We start from the raw sequence: 21,951 nt of genomic DNA, 5'->3' as shown, positions 1-21,951 counted from the left end.
TGGTGGAGACAGTCTACAAGGGCTTGACAGGTCAAAGCAGCATGGTGGAGACCGTCTACAAGGGCTTGACAGGTCAAAGCAGCATGGTGGAGACTGTTGCCATCCTTTCCCCTTCCTGTAGTTATGAAGGAATAGAGAGGAGAAAGGGAGGTTATCTAATCTTGTGTACAGGTGCCGGACTAAGGTCTCATCTGCAGTGATAGGACCACCTGCTCTGCCCCAACCCTCTCTTTCTCTCTCACCCACTTTTATTGTTTTCATACTATCGTGACGAGCCGAACCGTGTCCTTTCTAGCAACTATGAGGGTTGCATAACCTGGCCAGCGCAGTACAGCTCGGCTCAGTAGAGTGAAAGGAGTTCCTACAACTCTCTTCCTCTGACTCTGTGTGATTCCCTAGAAACAATCTCCAATTAGCTAGCCCCCATCTAACGGACTCTCTTCTGCACATGACTGTTTGGGGGTGTCAGGAAGGGGCAAGAGGACCATGTGATACCAGACTGTCTGAGCAGGAGTTCCAACTCAACACCAGGCACACATAACGGCTTTGGGATGGTCTGCTGAGTAGTTAGTGGAACAACTGTCCATAACCACACTCATCCTGAGGAGAAATGTCTCATTTACTTGAAACTGTACTCTTATTTTTACTTGGAAAATCAAAAAAAAAAAAGTTAGAAAGATTCACATCTAGGAGGGAAGAAAGAATTAGCTAATCGTCATTCGGTCTAGAATTTGTGCATTAACATGTTCATAAATCAAATTTAACCAATGATTGGTAGAAATATAATCTACTTGATTCCAACAAGTACAAGATTGGATGTGAAGTTTAGATATTAGCTAAAATGTTTAATTCCCAAGTCATTACACTTAAATGATCCTAAACGGGGAATTGGAATATAGTCTTCTGGACTTTGGGATCTGCAACAGTCAGCATGGGGCAATGTCAAACATTGATAGCTACATTGTTACTTTATCAACAGTAAGAATACTATTATGTGTTCGCGGGATACAGTGTAACCACCGTGGAGTGTTCGTCACAAACAACAACAAAACATCTCGCTGATTGTGGGTAATAATAAAAACAACGGCGTAGTATATGGATTTAAATATAAACTGCGATGAGCAGAAGTGACAAGTGCAAAAATAATCCTTGATCTCGCTACCAATGGAACAATTCGACAAGAGGACAGTGCAAGTACTTGTTTCATAATAATAAACCAAACCGACAATCACAAAAAGTATGTTTTCGCCCGTTAAAATTATAATCTCACGATGTCGTTCTGAGAAGAGTGAGATTTGTTTTTGGGGGGGGATAGTGATGATGAATAGTATGATGAACATTGCAGAGCTAGGTAGTTCTGTGGCACATCCGTGATTTCCATCCGGCCTTTGGCAAGGATTTCATGATCCGGATTTTCATGTAATATAAATTAACATCAACCTACCTTTCGATGTATTTTAAACACCTTAGACAAATCCCAGAGCACATGTGGTCCCATCAATCCTAAATCTCAAACAATGGCAACAGTAGATATTAGGGAGAAAATTAGCAGGCAGACTGTTGGTGTTGATAGTTTCATCACGTCATGAAATAGCGCGCGGATGAAATGAGTGACGTGTAAATTACGCGACAATATTTATTGAGTGGTGTTTCTAAATAAAAGTCCTACACTAAATACATTGAGATTTGTTATTTGTTATCTATTTTGTTAATTCATATTTAAAATCAATTTAAGATACATGGAATTAAAACTAAAATGTACTACGAATTATGGAAAAAAATACCAAAAAAGTACTGGTATAAATCAGTGCTGTTCACATATGAAAATTAAATGTATAACAATAATAACCAACTTTTATCAGGTTCTCGCAAGTTTAGTGTCTACGTCATTACGTCAAATCATCTGAGAGGAGAGCAACAACATAGGTGAAGTATGTTGTTGCCATTAACTCTAAGTTTCAAACTTCGTACTCTCAACAATATACATTTGTTTTAACAGTGTGTATAACGCATCGCAATTTGTTTCTATTTCATTCCATTACATCTTGAAAATATTTTATTATCTTCAGTCAAAACAGTGTCTGTACGCACAACTTGTACATTACGTCATATTTTGCGTTGTCATAAACCTTAATTTTGCCAAGTTATAAATGTTTAAGTTTCGAGTTGTAAGCTTCCTCATGTCATGCTTGGTTTGTTCAAGTTTGTTTCGCATTCAGAGCAAGAGTAAGTTGGTTAAAAAACCCAGCCTGATTTTGTTATGATTGGGCATTAAGATTTCATAAACTGATTTTCAGTGTGAGTAAACTCATCCACAAATTATGTGATTATGTTAATTATGGGATTCTTTTTTTTACGTGGTTATATGAAAACATGTACTAAACATGTGTAGGTCCCGTTCCACTGGACACAGACATCAGTTCAACGTCGTTTTGATTTACATTTTGTTGAGTTGTCAACTAACGTGAAATCAACGGGAAATCAACAACAATGTCACCACATCATCTGATTTAAAAAATACGAAATTGCCTTATGTTGATGACTTTTGGCACATCCAATCATTTCCCCACGCTGATTCAACGCCATTACATATTATTATTTTATGACGTGGAAACAACGTTGATTCAACCATTTAACCCCCCCTAGTAGGGTGTCTGTCAGTAGATTATAATAAAATAGCTAGAATAGAACAGAATAGACTGGAATACAATACAATAGAATATCGGTTAAAAGCTAAATAATTCCCTAAAAACAACAGGCAAGAACTGTCACTATGTAGGGTTGTTAAAGACTTACCGCTTTCACAACGGTGAGTAGATGACAGCGACGACCTATAAAGAACAATAACGGTCAGGGACCAAGGACTCATCATTAGTTCGCGCGCTCATAGAATGGGACACGACGACGCACTGTCCTCAAAGTCCCCTTCCTATTCATGCTGTGGCAGGAGAGACGGGGAGAAAATATCCATCGAGGCACTTAGCTACAGCCAAAGCGATGGACCACATGCATTTCAGATGCTTACATTCAGATGTGGCTACAATGATTCTGTATCACGAAAATGTAAAGAATACAGATGTGAATCGGGCTATTGCGCACCAAACAGTCACGTAATGCGTGTTTTAATCTCAGCATTTTGTGGTCACCGACTGGCATAGTTATTTTTGTCGAGACATTTTGATACCTCCGTGAAAATGTATTTTTTTACAACAACATGCGTTCAGCACAAAATCCCTGCTGGGGCTATTATTGCTTATTTAATCATCAATCATTTTGTTTGATGTTTTTCAAGAACGTGGAGCAGTGTTTTGCATGAAGTGATGAAGCCAGATGCCAACGCAGTGGAATCTGAACCCGGCAGAGTACAGCCAGGTAAACTGTATGGACATACAGACACCCCATGGGGGAGGCTGTCTCTCAGGTTGAATCCTAACTAAGTCTCCCATGTTACCATGTATTTCTCCTCTTGCTCATTCTCTCTCTCCCTCTCCCTCCCTCCCTCTCTCTCTCTCTCCATCGCTCTCATTGTACAGCGCGTGCTGTGGTCGTGGAGCGGATAAATGCCATCGCGTGAAGCGCTACACCCCCACGAAGAGAAATCCATGTCTTTCTTGGTAAGGGATATTTATTCTAATCAGCATGGCTTTGATGTTTAGCCGATCATGACACTGATTTATCTAAAGAGGTTGTTGATGATGATGATGATGATGATGATGATCTAATGAGCCAGCGTCTCCTCCAGGTGTGCAGTGTTTCTCTCTCATAGCGCATTGATCTGGCCATGCTCCAATCCTAGAACTCATGCTTTCTTTATCAGGGTTCATTCATAAGACCCATCTCATTATCCATGCATATTGCCATGACCTTTCCCTGTAGGTTATATCATGGGTACCAATCTGCTGCTAACCCTGTCACCAACTGTCTCTTTCTAAAGTAGCAGTCACTTCATGGACATGCACTGCATGTCTTCCTCCACAAACACGGTTGTTTTCCACATTGGCTCCAACCTTGATGCTCCAAAAGTATCTCTTCAGTGTTGTCCTCCTAAGTCCCGCCTTATCTCCTTATAAGGGCATGACGGCATGCCTGTCCTCTCCTCCCTCCTTCCCTATTGGACCGTCTCACTCCTCTCCTCTATTCTCCTCTCCTCCGGGAGCATGTCTCACCCCCTCCTCCCTCCTCCCCTCTTCCCCAGGACTGCTCCTGCATCTCCCCCACTCAGGTCCAGCCAATCAGCATTGAGGACCAGTATGAGGACGTCAGCCACCAATACCTGGTCAGTACAGTGCTGTGTCCACTCTGTTAGCATCCAATCGGAGCACTGAAGCCCACCCGGCCTTGTCTTTATGGTGTGGTCAGCAGGTCTATCAGGTCACAGGTCAAAAAGGACCACTAGGACAACTTAGGACAGTTCCGGGTCCTGTCTATGTGATGGTAGAGCTGCATGTAACCTACCACATAATAGGGCTGCCAGCCACTGACCAGATCGCTAGAACATTACATAGCCTATAAGTGAAAAAAAGCTATTCATGCTGTATAGCACAGCAGCAAGCCTTTTTCATAGCTGCTGTGTCAGCTCACCCTGGAGCTAACTGCCACAGCATCCTGCCCAGGCACGTGCACAGATGGGAGTCAACCTGTGCCCAGCACTTTGCCCTCCCACTCGCCAAGTGCCCTTTTGTGTTTTGGTGTATATATACATTTTTTTTGTAAAAGTTTTGGTCATTGTTGTTCTGAACCGATTTCCCACAAGTCGTCGTGATGTCGTCTGTTGGTTGCTCCTCTTGATCAGACCTGTTGGTTGCTCCTGTTGGTTGCTCCTGTTGGTCAGCCCTGTTAGTCAGCTCTGTTGGTCAGCCCTGTTGGTCAGCCCTGTTGGGCAGCCCTGTTGGTCAGCCCTGTTGGTTAGCCCTGTTGGTTAGCCCTGTTGGTTAGCTCTGTTGGTCAGCCCTGTTGGATAGCCCTGTTGGTCAGCTCTGTTGGTCAGCCCTGTTGGTCAGCCTTGTTGGTCAGCCCTGTTGGTCAGCCCTGTTGGTTGCTCCTGTTGGTCAGCCCTGTTGGTTGCTCCTGTTGGTCAGCCCTGTTGGTTGCTCCTGTTGGTTAGCCCTGTTGGTCAGCCCTGTTGGTTAGCCCTGTTGGTCAGCCCTGTTGGTCAGCCCTGTTGGTCAGCTCTCTTGGTCAGCCCTGTTGGTCAGCCCTGTTGGTTGCTCCTGTTGGCCAGCCCTGTTGGTCAGCCCTGTTGGTCAGCCCTGTTGGTCAGCCCTGTTGGATAGCCCTGTTGGTCAGCTCTGTTGGTCAGCCCTGTTGGATAGCCCTGTTGGTCAGCCCTGTTGGTCAGCTCTGTTGGTCAGCCCTGTTGGTCAGCCCTGTTGGTTGCTCCTGTTGGTTGCTCCTGTTGGTTGCTCCTGTTGGTTGCTCCTGTTGGTCAGCCCTGTTGGTTGCTCCTGTTGGTTGCTCCTGTTGGTCAGCCCTGTTGGTTGCTCCTGTTGGTCAGCCCTGTTGGTTGCTCCTGTTGGTCAGCCCTGTTGGTCAGCCCTGTTGGTTGCTCCTGTTGGTTGCTCCTGTTGGTTGCTCCTGTTGGTCAGCCCTGTTGGTCAGCCCTGTTGGTTGCTCCTGTTGGTTGCTCCTGTTGGTTGCTCCTGTTGGTCAGCCCTGTTGGTTGCTCCTGTTGGTCAGCCCTGTTGGTCAGCCCTGTTGGTTGCTCCTGTTGGTCAGCCCTGTTGGTTGCCCCTGTTGGTTGCCCCTGTTGGTTGCTCCTGTTGGTTGCTCCTGTTGGTTGCTCCTGTTGGTCAGCCCTGTTGGTCAGCCCTGTTGGTTGCTCCTGTTGGTTGCTCCTGTTGGTTGCTCCTGTTGGTTGCTCCTGTTGGTCAGCCCTGTTGGTCAGCCCTGTTGGTTGCTCCTGTTGGTTGCTCCTGTTGCTTGCTCCTGTTGGTTGCTCCTGTTGGTTGCTCCTGTTGGTCAGCCCTGTTGGTTGCTCCTGTTGGTTGCTCCTGTTGGTCAGCCCTGTTGGTTGCTCCTGTTGGTCAGCCCTGTTGGTTGCTCCTGTTGGTCAGCCCTGTACAGATCTTGCGCTTGACCAGTTGCGCCTTTTTCCCTAGTCTGCCATGTACTGATATTGCACATGCCCGGTATCCAAACATGCATGAGATGCGGCCACCAGTCTAGTGTGTGTAGCTAGCTACCTAGTTTATAATTTCAACAGTGTTGCCACAGCAGTATAACATTTGATTAACCCTTGAGTTACATCATCATCAATATTCAGTCTAGTTGGTGTAACCGGTGTGAAATGGCTAGCTAGTTAGCGGGGTGCGCGCTAATAGTGCTTCAATCGGTGACATCACTCGCTCTGAGACCTTGAAGTAATTGTTTCCCTTGCAAGGGCCGTGGCTTTTGTGGAGCGATGGGTAACGGTGCTTTGAGGGTGACTGTTGTCGATTGGTGCAGAGGGTCCCTGGTTCGAGGCCAGGTAGGGGCGAGGAGAGGGACGGAAGGAACACTGTTACCCCTGGTTCGAGGCCAGGTAGGGGCGAGGAGAGGGACGGAAGGAACACTGTTACATTGGCTGATACACAGAGCACAGAGAGAGGAGCGGCTGCATCAACGACCCTCCCCCCGACCCGACTCCATCCCTTCCTCAGTTGGTAGCAGCGTCACAGGTAGTCTAGACTCGCAACAAGATCTCACAATCTCACTGCAGAATCAGATGTTTATTTACATTTATCTAAACGTCACATTTCGAAGTTGCTCCAAACGTCACATTTCAAAGTGCTTTTTACACTCTGGGTTGACTCCTCATGCTAGGTATCGTTCTATTTCTCCAAACATCACATTTCGAAATTGCTCCAAACATCAAATTTAGAAGATTAAGGGTTAAGGTTTTGGATAGGGTTAAAACATTGTTTAGGCACTCATTCTGAATGGTTAAGCTAAGGGTTAAGGTTAGACACTCATTCTGAATGGTTAAGCTAAGGGTTAAGGTTTTGGATAGGGTTAAAACATTGTTTAGGCACACATTCTGAATGGTTAAGTTAAGGGTTCAGTTTAGACACTCATTCTGAATGGTTAAGCTAAGGGTTAAGGTTTAGATAGGGTTAAAATAAAACACGAGTGTCCTCCTCACAACCTTCTGATCCAGAGTCATGAGATTAAGACTCTAGTTAACCACCAGGTGATACTAAAATATCCACACAAGCCAATAGCCAGCCAACCACATCTCTTGAGTTAGAGGATGATGAGGTTCATATCATGAAGTTAATATTTAAGAGCGTTTAAGATAAATCACAATCAATAAAAACAAATCTTGCTAACTAACTAGCAGATTTACATCAATCATCAACATGAATGATCAGCTGATAGCCCTCCTTTCCCCACGAAAAATGAGGCACTGTAACTAACTAGCTTTCATTTTGTGATGATTGAGTGTGTTGTTGCAGAAATAAATAGGTCTATGCTAAAACAAATAAAACTGTGGTATGTTCTGAATTTCGAGATATGAATTCGTTTAAGCATCGTGAAAGGTCTGTGCTCGGCCCTGACCCCTTAACACAAAGTACTTTACAGCCTCTCCCTCCCCCCAACACCGGCCCCAGTGAAACTACCCCCACCCCAGCATTACCCTGTGTAGCTTAACACCACAGGGCCCCCCTGTGGCAGCCACTGGTTGGTCATCACCACAACACCATAGTACTTTGACCTCTTCAGGCTCAAAGGCAACACTCACTCACCCTCATTCTGCTTCCTCTTCTCTGCTAAATGGGCCCATTTCATGTTAGTTAAACATACCATGCTATACTAAAGTACTTGTAGACTGTATTTGTAGATTGCCTTCAGGGTAAGAAAAACAGTTCCTTTGGGTGAACTATCCCTCATCAGGTAAAGAAGGTTATTATTGTGACCAGCTACAACATGTTTCCATACTATTGCCATGTTGTCACTACATGTTCTGTGATCTAATGAAATATGCTGCTGATACATTTCAGGGTTGTGTGTGAGTACGTGTGTGTTTGATTCTTCACAGAGCTCCGACGTCTCAGAATGCACTTTCGCCTGGGGTGGTGCAGGCAGCGATGACATCACAGCGCTCTCTGCTAACTCCGCCCACTACCAGCTGCTGTCAGAGCTGGGTGAGCATACCATTGGTCACAAATCAACTCATCACTACAACCCAGAAAGACAAGTCCTTTCACTACATAGTTGTTGCCTGCAGAGTAATATCTCCTCTGACAAATACAAAGCATACTTCCTTTTAGCATGTTACTGTTGAATAGAATAGCGAATCCAAAAGCATTGTTTACAATTTCACTGACCAAGTCCCATACTACACATAGTTTGTATTGTGGACATTTTATGTGACACATAGTCTATTACCTTTTGGCACAGCTGTTGAATAAACTGGCCAATTCAAAATATTAGTTCACAAATCTCCCTGGATTATTGAAGACCATACTAACCACACAGTACCTGAGAATGAAGCATTTTCAGAGTTGAACGTGTTTCAACATGTCTTAATATTTATTACCAAACCGTGTTCACAGGGAAAGGCTTCAACAACCTGAGCCAGGTGCGCATGGCGCGCCACACCCCCTCCCGCCAGCTGGTGGCAGTCAAGAACACCAACCTGGATGAGTGTACTGAGGATGAGCTGCTACAGTTGATGGTGCGGTACTGTTTTTAAGGTCCTACAGATACCTTGTCTTTTCATTGAAGTTCATGTCATAAGATACATATTTTGTTCCAGCCACAACTGATTCAAAACACCTGATTCAACTAATCAATTTCTTAGTTAGTTGAGTCGGACGATTACTTGAATAAGATGAGTTAGTATTGGGCTGGAACAAAAACCTGCGCTCTTGCTCTCTAGATCCAGGGTCAGGGACCATTTAGGTCATTGTTCATAATAACATTGTTGGCACTTGGCAGTGGTACAAGCCACCTGGTTGACTGTGTGACCCCAGTGTTTCCTGTCTGTGTAACCCAAGTGTTTCCTGTCTGTGTGACCCAAGTGTTTCCTGGCTGTGTGACCCCAATGTTTCCTGGCTGTGTGACCCCAGTGTTTCCTGGCTGTGTGACCCCAGTGTTTCCTGGCTGTGTCCCCAGAACGAGGTTCTTCTTTCCAGGCTTTTCCGCCACCCCAACCTGCTGACCTCTCGCCTGGTCTTCAGCTCCTGCTGCCAGCTCTGGGTCCTCACACCACTCATGGGCTACGGTCAGTCTACTGCATGCATCTTCTAACACTCGTTTCCTCTCACCATCCCTCTCCCACACTTACTCCCCCCATCTCTCTTCATCCATGCTCCTCTCAGCGTTAAGTTGGTTGAACTTGATTTTTTATGGTACAGAAATGACATGGTAAAAAATGCCTATGTTTGTAAGAAACATTACGAACCGTTTGGAACCATGGTTACCAACTTCTCTCTCTCTCTCTCTCTCTCTGTCCCAGGTTCGGCAGATAGCCTGCTGAGGACGTTCTTCCCTGACGGGATGAGTGAGTCCCTGATCGCTTACCTCCTCCACGGAGTCCTGAAGGCTCTGCAATACCTGCACCTCATGGGCTACGTGCACAGGTGAGGGAGGAAAGACACCATGGGGACAAGGGAGAGATATGGACCGTTTTAAGGCTTCTACGTGTAGCCGATGTGAAATGGCTAGCTAGTTAGCGGTGCGCTAGTTAGCGGTCAAGCGAGAGGTAACGATGCTTCATGGGTGGCAGTTGCTGATGTGTTCAGAGGGTCCCTGGTTGGAGCCCAGGTTGGGGCGAGGAGAGGGGCGGAAGCACCACCGATACACTTCTGTCCAACTACAGCCAATCCAACTGTTAGATGGTACCGGTACTCCTTGTTTACAGCCTCGCTATTGTGTTACTATGTGTTTCCTATTTAGCAAATGCTTCTAGGGCCCGTGAGTAAGCACTTCACGGCAAAGTCTACACCTGTTGTATTCGGCGCTTGTGACCAATAACATTTCATTTGATTTGTTGAAAGAATCAGCCTAGGTTGCTGTCTCAGTTGGACATAGTTGCTCGGAGTTGCTCTCAACATGTAGAATGTGCCAGGGATAGTTAGTTGACTGTAGTTGTGTAGAAGCCTGAAGATTTGGCGAGAGTGAACGCTCTTCTCCTCTTCCTCTCAGGGGAGTGAAGGCCAGTCACATCCTGCTGTCTGGGGAGGGCCGTGTCTACCTCTCGGGGCTTCACAGTGTTTACAGTATGATGCGGGATGGGAAGAAGGTGAGGACCGTGTACGACATGCCTCACCACAGCCCCGCCCTGCTACCCTGGCTCAGCCCAGAGCTGCTACGACAGGACCTGCATGGCTATGGGGTGAAGTCAGACATCTACAGTCTGGGGATAGTAGTCTGTGAGCTGGTCAGTGGCAGGGTGCCTTTCCAGGACATGCCCCCTACACAGGTACTGGGGCCTTACATTAATACAGCACAATGCCATACGCTAGGGCTGTTCTCATACATTACAAAACATAGTTGAGTCTATGAGAGTCTCGTTTTTTCTCCATCTCTCTCCCTCTGTGTGACTGTGTCCATATGTCTGTGTCTCTCCCTCCAGATGCTGCTCCAGAAGCTGCGTGGATCCCACTGCTGCCTGCTGGACGTGGCCCCCTCCCCCCTAGGGGAGCTGAGGGGGCTGAAGGTGTCCCGCTCCGGGGTGGACTCTGGCATCGGGGAGAGTGTTGCCACGGGCAGCCTGACCCGCACCGCCACCGCCGAGAGACCTCAGAGCCCCGCCCCCAAGAACCACTCGGTCACCTTGCACAACCTGGTCCAGCTGTGTCTGCAACAGCAGCCCGACTGCAGGTGAGACATACACGTGTGCACACACACCGAACGCAACGCAACGCACACACACAACAACACACACACCGAACGCAACACACACACCGAACGCAACGCAACGCACACACACAACAACACACACACCGAATGCAGGTGAGACACACACACACAGGGGCAGCAGACGTTATACACAGGGGCAGCAGACGTTATACACAGGAGCAGCAGACGTTATACACAGGGGCAGCAGACGTTATACACAGGAGCAGCAGACGTTATACACAGGAGCAGCAGACGTTATAAACAGGGGCAGCAGACATTATACACAGGGGCAGCAGACGTTATACACAGGAGCAGCAGACGTTATACACAGGAGCAGCAGACGTTATACACAGGAGCAGCAGACGTTATACACAGGAGCAGCAGACGTTATACACAGGAGCAGCAGACGTTATACACAGGAGCAGCAGACGTTATACACAGGAGCAGCAGACGTTATACACAGGAGCAGCAGACGTTATACACAGGGGCAGCAGACGTTATACACAGGGGCTCTGGTACCTCCGTTTGAAGTCGGTTCTTTCATTCAAGGAACAATTTTAAATGTTCTTGTGTTCTGTCTGAATTTCTGTCATTTTTGAAAGGTGTGTAATATGTGAGATTCCCAGTGCTGCTAGATATGACAGTGTTGTGGGACATTAAGGCACGGTGTGACTGCTAGATATGACAGTGTTGTGGGACATTAAGGCACGGTGTGACTGCTAGATATGACAGTGTTGTGGGACATTAAGGCACGGTGTGACTGCTAGATATGACAGTGTTGTGGGACATTAAGGCACGGTGTGACTGCTAGATATGACAGTGTTGTGGGACATTAAGGCATGGTGTGACTTTGTCCTGTTTTGGTGTTCCATAGACCCTCTGCTTCTACACTGTTGACCCATGCCTTCTTCAAACAGGTAGGTCTCATCATCATCAAAAGGCTGTGTTTTGGACTGGATTGCGTTCTGTGGCACGGTGTGGCTGACTTCGTATGCATGTATTTTTCTGTGGACTGTATGACAGGTGAAAAGGCATCATACCCGGGACTCCTTCCTCAGTCTCATGTACCCCGCGGTGCCCCTTGGAGTTTCCAGCCCCGATGACCCCCATGTGTCCTGCTCCCCTACCCCGTCCTGCCACCCCCCCACCTCCGCCATCGCTCACTCCACAGAGGAGGTGTGGGACTTCTCCTAACCCTCCTCCCTGCCCCCTTCCACCTCTGCCCCCCCACATCCCAAAACCTGACAACCAAGCCTAACTCAAGACAATCAAAATGATCAAAAAAACAGCGAGCCCAAACCTTTCTACTGTGCTCTGATTGGACCTGTCCTACCCACCACTCTGAGCCTTTCTACTGTGCTTTGATTGGACCTGTCCTACCCACCACTCTGAGCCTTTCTACTGTGCTCTGATTGGACCTGTCCTACCCACCACTCTGAGCCTTTCTACTGTGCTTTGATTGGACCTGTCCTACCCACCACTCTGAGCCTTTCTACTGTGCTTTGATTGGACCTGTCCTACCTACCACTCTGAGCCTTTCTACTGTGCTCTGATTGGACCTGTCCTACCCACCACTCTGAGCCTTTCTACTGTGCTTTGATTGGACCTGTCCTACCCACCACTCTGAGCCTTTCTACTGTGCTCTGATTGGACCTGTCCTACCCACCACTCTGAGCCTTTCTACAAGTTTTCTATGCTTTTCTATGTTTGTTTTGGAACTCAAATAAGGTTCTGCAGGTGGATGTTTATTGTCTTGAGTCTTGTCCTGGAGGCAGAACTGAGCCATTTCCCCTTAGATAGGCCAGCTGCTGGAATTGGAGGGCAGGATTAATGACCATCCAATGAGGATCTCTGTGCCATGGGTGTGGCTGCCGGTCAACGACAATGACAACCAATGACGTTGCAGGACAGTGAGGACACACCCCCTATGCCAGTTTAAAGACCCATCACTGGACTCATATGGATCGTACTACGAACAGTAATGTGAACTATTTTAGGCTATTAGACTGTGAAAGGGCATAGATAATAATGTGTCAGGGTTTGAAGAGGAAGATAATAGATGTTATGGAGTTGGAGAGGGTATAATAAGTGTGTATAAGTGTGTGAGCAGAGACGGTACGAGAATAGCTAGTGTGTTAGTGGAAGTTCTATGGTTATCCCTCTTGTCTTGTGAAACCAGCCTGATCTCGCGATAGCTCACATTCCCGACGGGAAACTAAACGTGAGTTCAGCAGTCCGTCTGATTGACCAGGCTGCTATGCCTCCCCTGTACAACCAGTGAAATCCCTGTGATCAAATAAGAACTATAACACGACCACTACTGTGGTGAGATGCACTACCCTATACACGTCCTCCGCGTCATAATAAACGTATGGGAGGGTCCTCAATTGTATCGTTTTAATGAAATCTGTGAACTGTTTATGATACATTTATGTGTTTTATTCTGTGATTGATGATTATGTGTATGAGAGACATGTTATGTATCAGTGCATATCAAACATGTTATAGCTGTATGAGCCTTATAGAAGTGTTATAAATATATTCATTATCAATTTTTCTAAAACAATGGCCCATTTTTTCTTGTCTTTGGAAGTTCTGTTTGGTCTTTCTGAAGTCTCTGTTAAAGCCTGAATAAGCAGAAAGCTGTATAAGGGGTTATTGAAGGGTTAGGTCAGGTTGACATTGGGATTGGTGGTTTTTGGCAATAATGTGTTTAGGACTGCATTGCTTGAGGTAGAAGTTCCCCCAACCACAGATCTAAGATCAGATTATCCTACCCCACATCCACTTAACCTTTAGGGGGATGAACTAATATCTGACCCTGTGTCAGTGGTTAGGTTTGACTTCTACCCATTCATAGTGAATAGTCTATGCCTAAAATATGGACTAGCGCTGTGGTTGTCAACCTGGGGTATGTATACCACTGGGGGGACTTGGCCTTTCTCCAGGGGGATTCAGAAGACACCTCCACAACGACTGTCCTGGCTGAGACACTATGATAAAATACACCCTGTGATGTCACAGAGGAACCTCTCTAGTGGGTGGAGTCCATATCTCAAACGTAAACAACTAACACCTGACACCATTGGACAATGGAGACAGGAGAGAAAGCAGAGAAAGGTAAAACCACATTGTTTCTTAATTTACATCTTAGTCACTACAAAAATGCTGTGGCTTAGAAACATGCTCACCACCGGTATGTCTATCATTTTGTCCTGGTGAGGGCTATTAGTTCATTGATCAGCATCTCATTCTGTTTCCAGCAGCTGCGAAGGAGGCCAAGACGGACCTCAAGGATGTGGTAATGTGCATAGATATAGAAAGCTAGATAGGAATATCTGTTAGAGACTGCAAGCACAAACTGTCAGTCATTATTATTATACCATCTTAGTTGTATTTCTATGGTAACAGGGCTCTCCATAGGCTCTCTTAGTTCACGTTTAGGCCTTCAGGTCTGGCCACATAAACCCCTCCCCCCTTATCAACGGCATGTACTGTTATGTATGCCACTCTAGTTCATAGTTCAGTCCAACCTGTGTCCTCTGACCATGGGTGTTTAGGAGAAGATGTAGGGACAATGCTAATGACCTTACAGTCCATGTATTGACCTCTCTGTCTCCCTCCTCTAGCCAGTCCATGTATTGACCTCTCTGTCTCCCTCCTCTAGCCAGTCCATGTATTGACCTCTCCCTCCCTCCTCTAGCCAGTCCATGTATTGACCTCTCCCTCCCTCCTCTAGCCAGTCCATGTATTGACCTCTCCCTCCCTCCTCTAGCCAGTCCATGTATTGACCTCTCTCTCCCTCCTCTAGCCAGTCCATGTATTGACCTCTCCCTCCCTCCTCTAGCCAGTCCATGTATTGACCTCTCCCTCCCTCCTCTAGCCAGTCCATGTATTGACCTCTGTCTCCCTCCTCTAGCCAGTCCATGTATTGACCTCTGTCTCCCTCCTCTAGCCAGTCCATGTATTGACCTCTGTCTCCCTCCTCTAGCCAGTCCATGTATTGACCTCTCTCCCTCCCTCCTCTAGCCAGTCCATGTATTGACCTCTGTCTCCCTCCTCTAGCCAGTCCATGTATTGACCTCTCCCTCCCTCCTCTAGCCAGTCCATGTATTGACCTCTGTCTCCCTCCTCTAGCCAGTCCATGTATTGACCTCTCTGTCTCCCTCCCTTCTCTAGCCAGTCCATGTATTGACCTCTCTGTCTCCCTCGCTCTCTCCGTTCTTCCCTCCTTTCTCTAGTCATCGGCGGTTTTACATTTCCAGCAGGCAGCGGAGATGTTATTTTCGTCCCCGGTGCAGGCTGCTCCATGCCGGGGCAAGCTGGGCTTTAAGTGGGCGGTGCGCAGCGTCATCCTGATGACTCGCTTCTGCCGCTACTTCATGTCCCGTTCCAACTATCGCCAATTCATGGAGTTCAACTTCCGGGAGACCATCACCAACCAGCCGGCCGGTGGAACGGTGCGTTGTGTGTGTGTGTTTGTAGGAGAGTGCTACTGTTAAGGGGAAGTGATAAGGTGCTGTGTTTTGCTGGACTAACGGGCCACCAGGTTTATATAGCAGTCTTGATGGGGGATTGAGAAAGAAGCTGCAGTTTTGATATCCAGAAAGACTGGAAAGTCAACAGTGATTTCTGTTCCTGCAGGGTAAAAGTCTGGTGTTTGACCTGAACCACTTCAAAGTGAAAGAGGTAACGATACCGTATGGATTTAGAAGACCTATGCTGGGTATGACCACACTGTGCTTATGACTGGAAGGAACGCTGTTCTCCTTGGTGTGTGTGTCTGCCTGTGTTGGTGTGTGTGTCTTTGTCTCCGTCTGTGTGAGTGAAAGCTTTGTGTGTATGTGTTTGAGCGTACGTTTGTGTGTGTGTCTCTGTCTGTGAGCGTGAATGCTATGTGCGTGTGTGTCTCTGTCTGTGAGCGTGAATGCTATGTGCGTGTGTGTCTCTGTCTGTGTGCGTGAATGCTATGTGCGTGTGTGTCTCTGTCTGTGTGCGTGAATGCTATGTGCGTGTGTGTCTCTGTCTGTGTGCGTGAATGCTATGTGCGTGTGTGTCTCTGTCTGTGTGCGTGAATGCTATGTGCGTGTGTGTCTCTGTCTGTGTGCGTGAATGCTATGTGCGTGTGTGTCTCTGTCTGTGAGCGTGAATGCTATGTGCATGTGTGTCTCTGTCTGTGAGCGTGAATGCTATGTGCGTGTGTGTCTCTGTCTGTGTGCGGGAAAGCTGTGTGTGTAGGTGTGTGAGCGTAGGTGTGTGTGTGTGTCTCTGTCTGAGCGTGAATGCTATGTGTGAATGTGTGTGAGCATATGTGTGCTTGTATACGTGTGTGAGCGTTATGTCTGGAACATTCCAGGACCGGATCCCTGTCCTGCTGGTGGAGATTATGCGGAAGTGCCCGGAGGAGCGTTCTGAGTCGGAGGTGTTGCTGGTTCACAACATGCTGAGCTCTGTGAGCATGTTCCGTCGCTACAGTGGAACCTTGCAACTCCTTCTGGCCAGGGTGGTTCGCTATCAGAGGTTAGAGGTCAATCCCCTGTCAATCACTTGGGTTCCTTAGGGTAGTGGTTCCCAAACATATTTTTTTTTAAATTAAGGAACTCAGTCCGGCTTCAAACTTACTCTTGAAAGTTGTAATAGTAGAATGCAAAAGGTGTCATTTCTCTTGTCATGTCAGTCATTGCAGACCTTAGGGAGCTATTTATAACTTGTCAGAAACTAGCTCATGTCAGCTAATGTTTTTTAGCCCGTAGATTTTGTAGTAATGTTCATGTCTCTCAAATATCACATGAATACACATTAGACATGGCGAAATGTATAGAATTGCAAGAAAATTAGCTTTAAAACTGCAAAATGTTCTTTACACCCCATGACAAAATGTGTAGAATTGCAGGAAATGAGCTTTAAACCTGCAACATTCTCTCCACCAACAAGAAGGGTGTGAACAGTTGATGTCATGATCAGTGCTTGTGCCCATGGAAATAGACATGGCGTGCACAGGGAGGCCCACGGATGTTCCCCAATGCTGGAAAGGAAAGGGAAAGGGGGTACCTAGTCAGTTGTACAACTAAATGCCTTCAACTGAAATGTGCCTTCTGCATGGAAGGGGGGCCTGAGTGAAAACGTTTGTAAACCCCAGTCTTAGGGAACGCAATGGAAAATGTCTAGCTAGTATAGTCCCTCCTTGTTTCAGTCAGTTTGTTTCTTTTAGTGTCAAATTAACACAACCCTTGTTTTACTAGTCTGTACTGGGCTTTGCTGGCCTGTATAGCTGCCATTGACCTACTGGTAGGCTATAATAGTCCGCTAACACTTTAGTTGAAGGGGCTTCTTGTGAAGTGTTATATTGCCTTATAAACATTCATAGGACTTTATAGATGCAGTCATAGAGCGTTATACTTAACTGTACAATAAAGCATTAACCACTTAGATGTAAAGTCCCCTTCGGCTTAGGGGACCTGCGCGGTTCTGGTACTGGTTCCGACCCACATTTTCGATCATAAATCGATCTGTGGACACCGTAGATCGAAATGGCTTGCGTTGAGCGATAGCCCTGGTTCTCATGGACACAGGAGTACAAGCATTAACGCACAACAAGAAGCCATAATATAGACCTATCACAGCAGTTATATTTAACTATGACTGCGTAAGGTACTACAAATATGTTTACAAGGCATTCTAATGCTTTACAAGTTTGTTCTTGTCTAATGTTCTGTATTATGTTCCATGGTTTGTGGGGACTCCAGGAAGAGTAGCTGCTGCTTTTACAACAGCTAATGAGGATCCTAATAAATACCAAATAAAGAGTTACCAATCACCCCGCGCGGCTATGCCTGCAGGTTGGAGCGTCGCAGAGTGGTCATTAAGAAGGGCCATTGGGGACACAGCTTCTACTTTGTGTTCTCTGGGCTCCTGGCCGTCACCAAGGACAACGACGGTAGCAGTGCCTTCGTGGATAAGGAGCCCATCCTCATCAAGAAGGGCATGAGCTTCGGGGTGAGGCCTCACAATTCTGTGTTTTAGTAGAAGCTATTTTTTTAAGATGCAATATCATTATCAATAGTCGAAGTAGTGATAGTGGAGGCAGTAGTGGTGAGAATAGTAGTGATATTGTTTAGTGTTTAGGAAAAATATATCTGGGCTCTTGCGAACGTCATAACTCACATACATTCCAAGCCTGATGGGCAACGCAGACGAGTAGCTTCAACCACATGAAATAGCAAACCTGACTGTAGCTAGGCTACTGGCGCAATCGTGTGGTTTTGACTGTTCTGACTATTAATGGTCTGTAACTGTTGTCTGTCAGGATGTGGCCTTGATCAAAACGCTGAGGAGGAATGCCACTGTGGTGTGCATGGAGGAGACGGAACTCATGGTGGTCGACAAGGAAGACTTCTTCGCTAACAAGATGGACGTAGAGCTTAAGAGGGAGTTTGACTATCGCTTCAGCTTCTTCCGGTGAGATTCTGCAGCCAGAGATGAGTTTTAGTATCTGAATATATACCCCCTACAAACCTGTCTTTGTTGAGCAGAGCACCACTCCTACTTTCCTACTGAAGAGCGAAGGCCTACCTGAATTCCTGCTACAAACCTGTCTTTGTTGAGCAGAGCACCACTCCTACTTTCCTACTGAAGAGCGAAGGCCTCCCTGAATTCCCCCTACAAACCTGTCTTTGTTGAGCAGAGCACCACTCCTACTTTCCTACTGAAGAGCGAAGGCCTCCCTGAATTCCTGCTACAAACCTGTCTTTGTGGTGCTGCACCTTGAACTCCCACTACAAACGGTGTTTCTAACTCTCATTCACCGTGAGTCACATTGCCCCTCTTTGCAACTATTCACCTCGTGCCCCTTCTCTCCCAGGTCACTCCAGCTAGTGTCCTCCTGGTCATACTCTCTCATTGAACAGATGGCTGACCATTCCAAGGCCGAGCAATTTCGATACGGCCACGTGGTCGTCAAGGACACCAACGACATGGGCAACATCATTTTCATTGGCAAGGTAACTGGAGGACAAAGTTGTAGGCCTACAGAGCATGTGGGGAATGTTGGGTAATGTAGTTGCAGGCAGAGATGTTTGAGATGAAATACTTCCATTACAGGGCCAATGTGACGTGTTGAGAGTGGTGGACCTTACCTCCTGCAGTACCTACCAACGCCTCCTAAAACAGTATGCAGACTCAGGTACTGGCACGTGTTTATAATACAATCCTACTGTAATGTGAAGACACAATAAATATGCATACAATATACACAGTTCACATTTCAGCATTCAGTTCTAGGCAAACTCAGTTTTCCCTGTATCCTATAGCAACCAGAATAACACTTATTTAATTTTTATTTAAAAAAAGGTGTCTGTTGTTTATATTGAGTTTTGAGTAAGATTATAACATTTGTGTAATTACATGTTGAAGAACAATTAAAAACAAAAAATATTATCTCGCTCTCTTTCTCGCTCTGTCTCTCTGTCTATGTCTGTCTCTCTTTCTCTCTCCGTCTCTTTGTCTATGTCTGTCTCTCTTTCTCTGTCGCTCTCTCTCTCCCTCTTCCTCTCTCTCAGTAAGCAGAGGTACATGTTTGCCAACACATGGATTCAAAGGCGAGCTGACAAACCAACCAGGAAGGTAATGTAACTGACCTGGATGTACCACACATCAGTGACATCGCTGCATCTCAGCTGTGTCCAGTTAGTTCGCTGCCCGGTGATAAGTTGTGTCTGTCTGTTCTACTCTTCCTCAGTGTCATAAAACACAAAGTCCTCCTCAATAATCCTCCACGTCCTCCCAGAGGACTTCCTGCAGACCTGCCCACCAGCGCCTGTTTCCTGATCGACACCCTTCATCAGAGCGGCACATTTGTACGTAGCCCTAAGGTCCAGACGTTACCCACATCAACACTGGAAGAAACCTGTATGGTACTTGTGCCTTGTGTTCAGCATGGATGACCATGTAATAACATGATAATATGACATCCATGGCATGCTGTGTTCTGAGTTGTAATCACTTCCTTAAACTCTTCCTCTAGTGTTTTCTAACTCTACGGTTCCGTGTATCTGCTGTGTGGTGTGGTTCAGGGTCTGAACCAGTACCTGATGCCGTCGAAGCAGAGAGACTGTCGCAGGTTCACTCTGGTCAGCCAGAGCGTGGAGATCCTGCGGGTGGAGAAGACTCGCTTTGACAAGCTGGTGGACAACACCACCATGAAGAAGCTGGAGGCCCTGCAGAAAACCTACCCAAGGTGAGACTTATGGATACCAGTTCAGATGGGCTGCCCTTACTGGTGCAATTCATGCAAGACAACCACTAGCCCCTACCCTCTAGGTGTTTGTGTAGATCTAAGACGACTCAGGACTAGATAGGTGTAAGGCAAGCAATCCACAGAGGGCAAGGTGGAACTTTCACTGTATTGCTTATACCTATCTAATCCTTTCAGATCTAGCTAGGGAGAATGTACACATTACTGGAAGTCGCTTTGGAAAAGAGTGTCTGCTGAATGGCATATTATTATTATGACCGCGTTTGTGTTGTCTTCCTGTGTAGCGACGACGAGCTGTGCACTGTGTTCCTGGAACACAGCCGCTGGAAGGACTACAAACACAGTGTGATACAGGACCTGTTCCCCGACCGGGTCGCCCCAATCAGAAGCCCCAAAACCCAGAAGCAGCAGGGCCACTGTGGCCCCAGCCAGGCCCTTCAGCAGACCAGACACGTGGTCAACAGGCTGAAACAGACAAAGCAGAGGGTAGAGCCAAACAAAAAATAATTAAATAAAGGAATAACTGTGTAGATGAATTAATACATAGACATGGTTTTATCAATATGCTTCAAGTTTGAGCGTTTGCTGCATTTTACATTATTTTCATCCTTATGGCTCATGCCTACCTTGCAACTAAAAACTATTTCACAGCATTTTAGTTAACATCAGGCAGAAATCAAATTATCTGCACACCATAATACCTTTTCTCAAGAAGAATGGTTTTTAAGTATAATTTCTCATGAGTGGGTCATGAGAAAACATAATTTAAACCCTTCTGCCCCTGCCTCTGCTCTCTGTGAGTAGAAAGCTGAAGGAACTCGGTTGTCACTAGTTAACACAGCCACGGAGTCGAAATTGGCTATATTGTACAAAAAAAATAAAAATAAAGAAAACAAAAATGTGTTTTATTATCTTAATGTCAGGTTAGGTTTAGACATAAGGTTAGCAGTGTGCTTAGGGTTAGGTGTAAAAACAGATCTTAAGAAGAGAAATTGTAGAAATAGACAGAGGGTTTAGACATACATGGGTGCACCTCAGCCACGCTCAAGGTCCTAAATGATATCTTAACCGCCATCGATAAGAAACATTACTGTGCAGCCGTATTCATTGATCTGGCCAAGACTTTCGACTCTGTCAATCACCACATCCTCATCGGCAGACTCGACAGCCTTGGTTTCTCAAATGATTGCCTCGCCTGGTTCACCAACTACTTCTCTGATAGAGTTCAGTGTGTCAAATCGGAGGGTCTGCTGTCCGGACCTCTGGCAGTCTCTATGGGGGTGCCACAGGGTTCAATTCTTGGACCGACTCTCTTCTCTGTATACATCAATGAGGTCGCTCTTGCTGCTGGTGAGTCTCTGATCCACCTCTACGCAGACGACACCATTCTGTATACTTCTGGCCCTTCTTTGGACACTGTGTTAACAACCCTCCAGGCAAGCTCCAATGCCATACAACTCTCCTTCCGTGGCCTCCAATTGCTCTTAAATACAAGTAAAACTAAATGCAAATTCAACCGATCGCTACCTGCACCTGCCCGCCTGTCCAACATCACTAATTGGGCCGGCTCTGACTTAGAATACGTGGACAACTACAAATACTTAGGTGTCTGGTTAGACTGTAAACTCTCCTTCCAGACCCATATCAAACATCTTCAATCCAAAGTTAAATCTAGAATTGGCTTCCTATTTCGCAACAAAGGATCCTTCACTCATGCTGCCAAACATACCCTTGTAAAACTGACCATCCTACCAATCCTCGACTTTGGCGATGTCATTTACAAAATAGCCTCCAATACCCTACTCAACAAATTGGATGCAGTCTATCACAGTGCAATCCGTTTTGTCACCAAAGCCCCATATACTACCCACCAT

At 46.3% G+C, this 21,951-nt stretch overlaps 4 protein-coding genes across 8 annotated transcripts in view; 3 read left to right on the top strand and 1 right to left on the bottom strand.

Moving 5' to 3' along the window:
* LOC139373943 (trafficking kinesin-binding protein 2-like) overlaps window positions 1–1,596 on the bottom strand; it is a 36,942-nt gene extending 35,346 nt beyond the window's left edge. The window contains 1 exon segment of the mRNA XM_071115026.1: window positions 1,445–1,596. The gene's annotated coding sequence lies outside the window, so the exon portion shown is untranslated.
* Window positions 1–21,951, top strand: part of LOC139372956 (general transcription factor II-I repeat domain-containing protein 2-like) — a 979,173-nt gene that overhangs the window by 922,783 nt on the left and 34,439 nt on the right. The window lies entirely within an intron of this gene.
* LOC139372938 (STE20-related kinase adapter protein beta-like) lies at window positions 1,881–13,387 on the top strand. 4 transcript variants are annotated; one of them, XM_071112818.1, is made up of 12 exons: window positions 1,881–1,926; window positions 3,293–3,372; window positions 3,534–3,614; window positions 4,196–4,276; window positions 8,018–8,123; window positions 8,535–8,656; window positions 9,097–9,205; window positions 9,440–9,563; window positions 10,129–10,405; window positions 10,559–10,806; window positions 11,699–11,741; window positions 11,848–13,387. In XM_071112818.1, the coding sequence occupies exons 3-12, from the start codon at window positions 3,561–3,563 to the stop codon at window positions 12,016–12,018; spliced, it is 1,335 nt and encodes a 444-aa protein (XP_070968919.1). In that variant the 5' UTR covers window positions 1,881–1,926; window positions 3,293–3,372; window positions 3,534–3,560; the 3' UTR covers window positions 12,019–13,387. The 4 variants fall into 4 exon arrangements, with proteins under 4 accessions (XP_070968919.1, XP_070968918.1, XP_070968921.1 ...); XM_071112817.1 differs by having other exon boundaries at window positions 1,884–1,931; XM_071112820.1 differs by lacking the exon at window positions 11,699–11,741 and having other exon boundaries at window positions 1,884–1,926.
* Window positions 15,210–20,976, top strand: LOC139372422 (cyclic nucleotide-binding domain-containing protein 2-like). Of its 2 annotated transcripts, none has more exons than XM_071112133.1 (11): window positions 15,210–15,284; window positions 15,469–15,513; window positions 16,181–16,344; window positions 17,664–17,820; window positions 18,131–18,282; window positions 18,686–18,824; window positions 18,925–19,006; window positions 19,383–19,446; window positions 19,562–19,679; window positions 19,896–20,059; window positions 20,362–20,976. In XM_071112133.1, the coding sequence occupies exons 1-11, from the start codon at window positions 15,234–15,236 to the stop codon at window positions 20,582–20,584; spliced, it is 1,359 nt and encodes a 452-aa protein (XP_070968234.1). In that variant the 5' UTR covers window positions 15,210–15,233; the 3' UTR covers window positions 20,585–20,976. The 2 variants fall into 2 exon arrangements, with proteins under 2 accessions (XP_070968234.1, XP_070968235.1); XM_071112134.1 differs by having other exon boundaries at window positions 15,229–15,284; window positions 15,469–15,550.

Source organism: Oncorhynchus clarkii, chromosome 18 (genome assembly GCF_045791955.1).
Source record: "Oncorhynchus clarkii lewisi isolate Uvic-CL-2024 chromosome 18, UVic_Ocla_1.0, whole genome shotgun sequence".
In the NCBI taxonomy this organism is placed as follows: Eukaryota; Metazoa; Chordata; class Actinopteri; order Salmoniformes; family Salmonidae; genus Oncorhynchus; species Oncorhynchus clarkii.
This window is presented reverse-complemented; position numbering and strand designations above follow the sequence as displayed.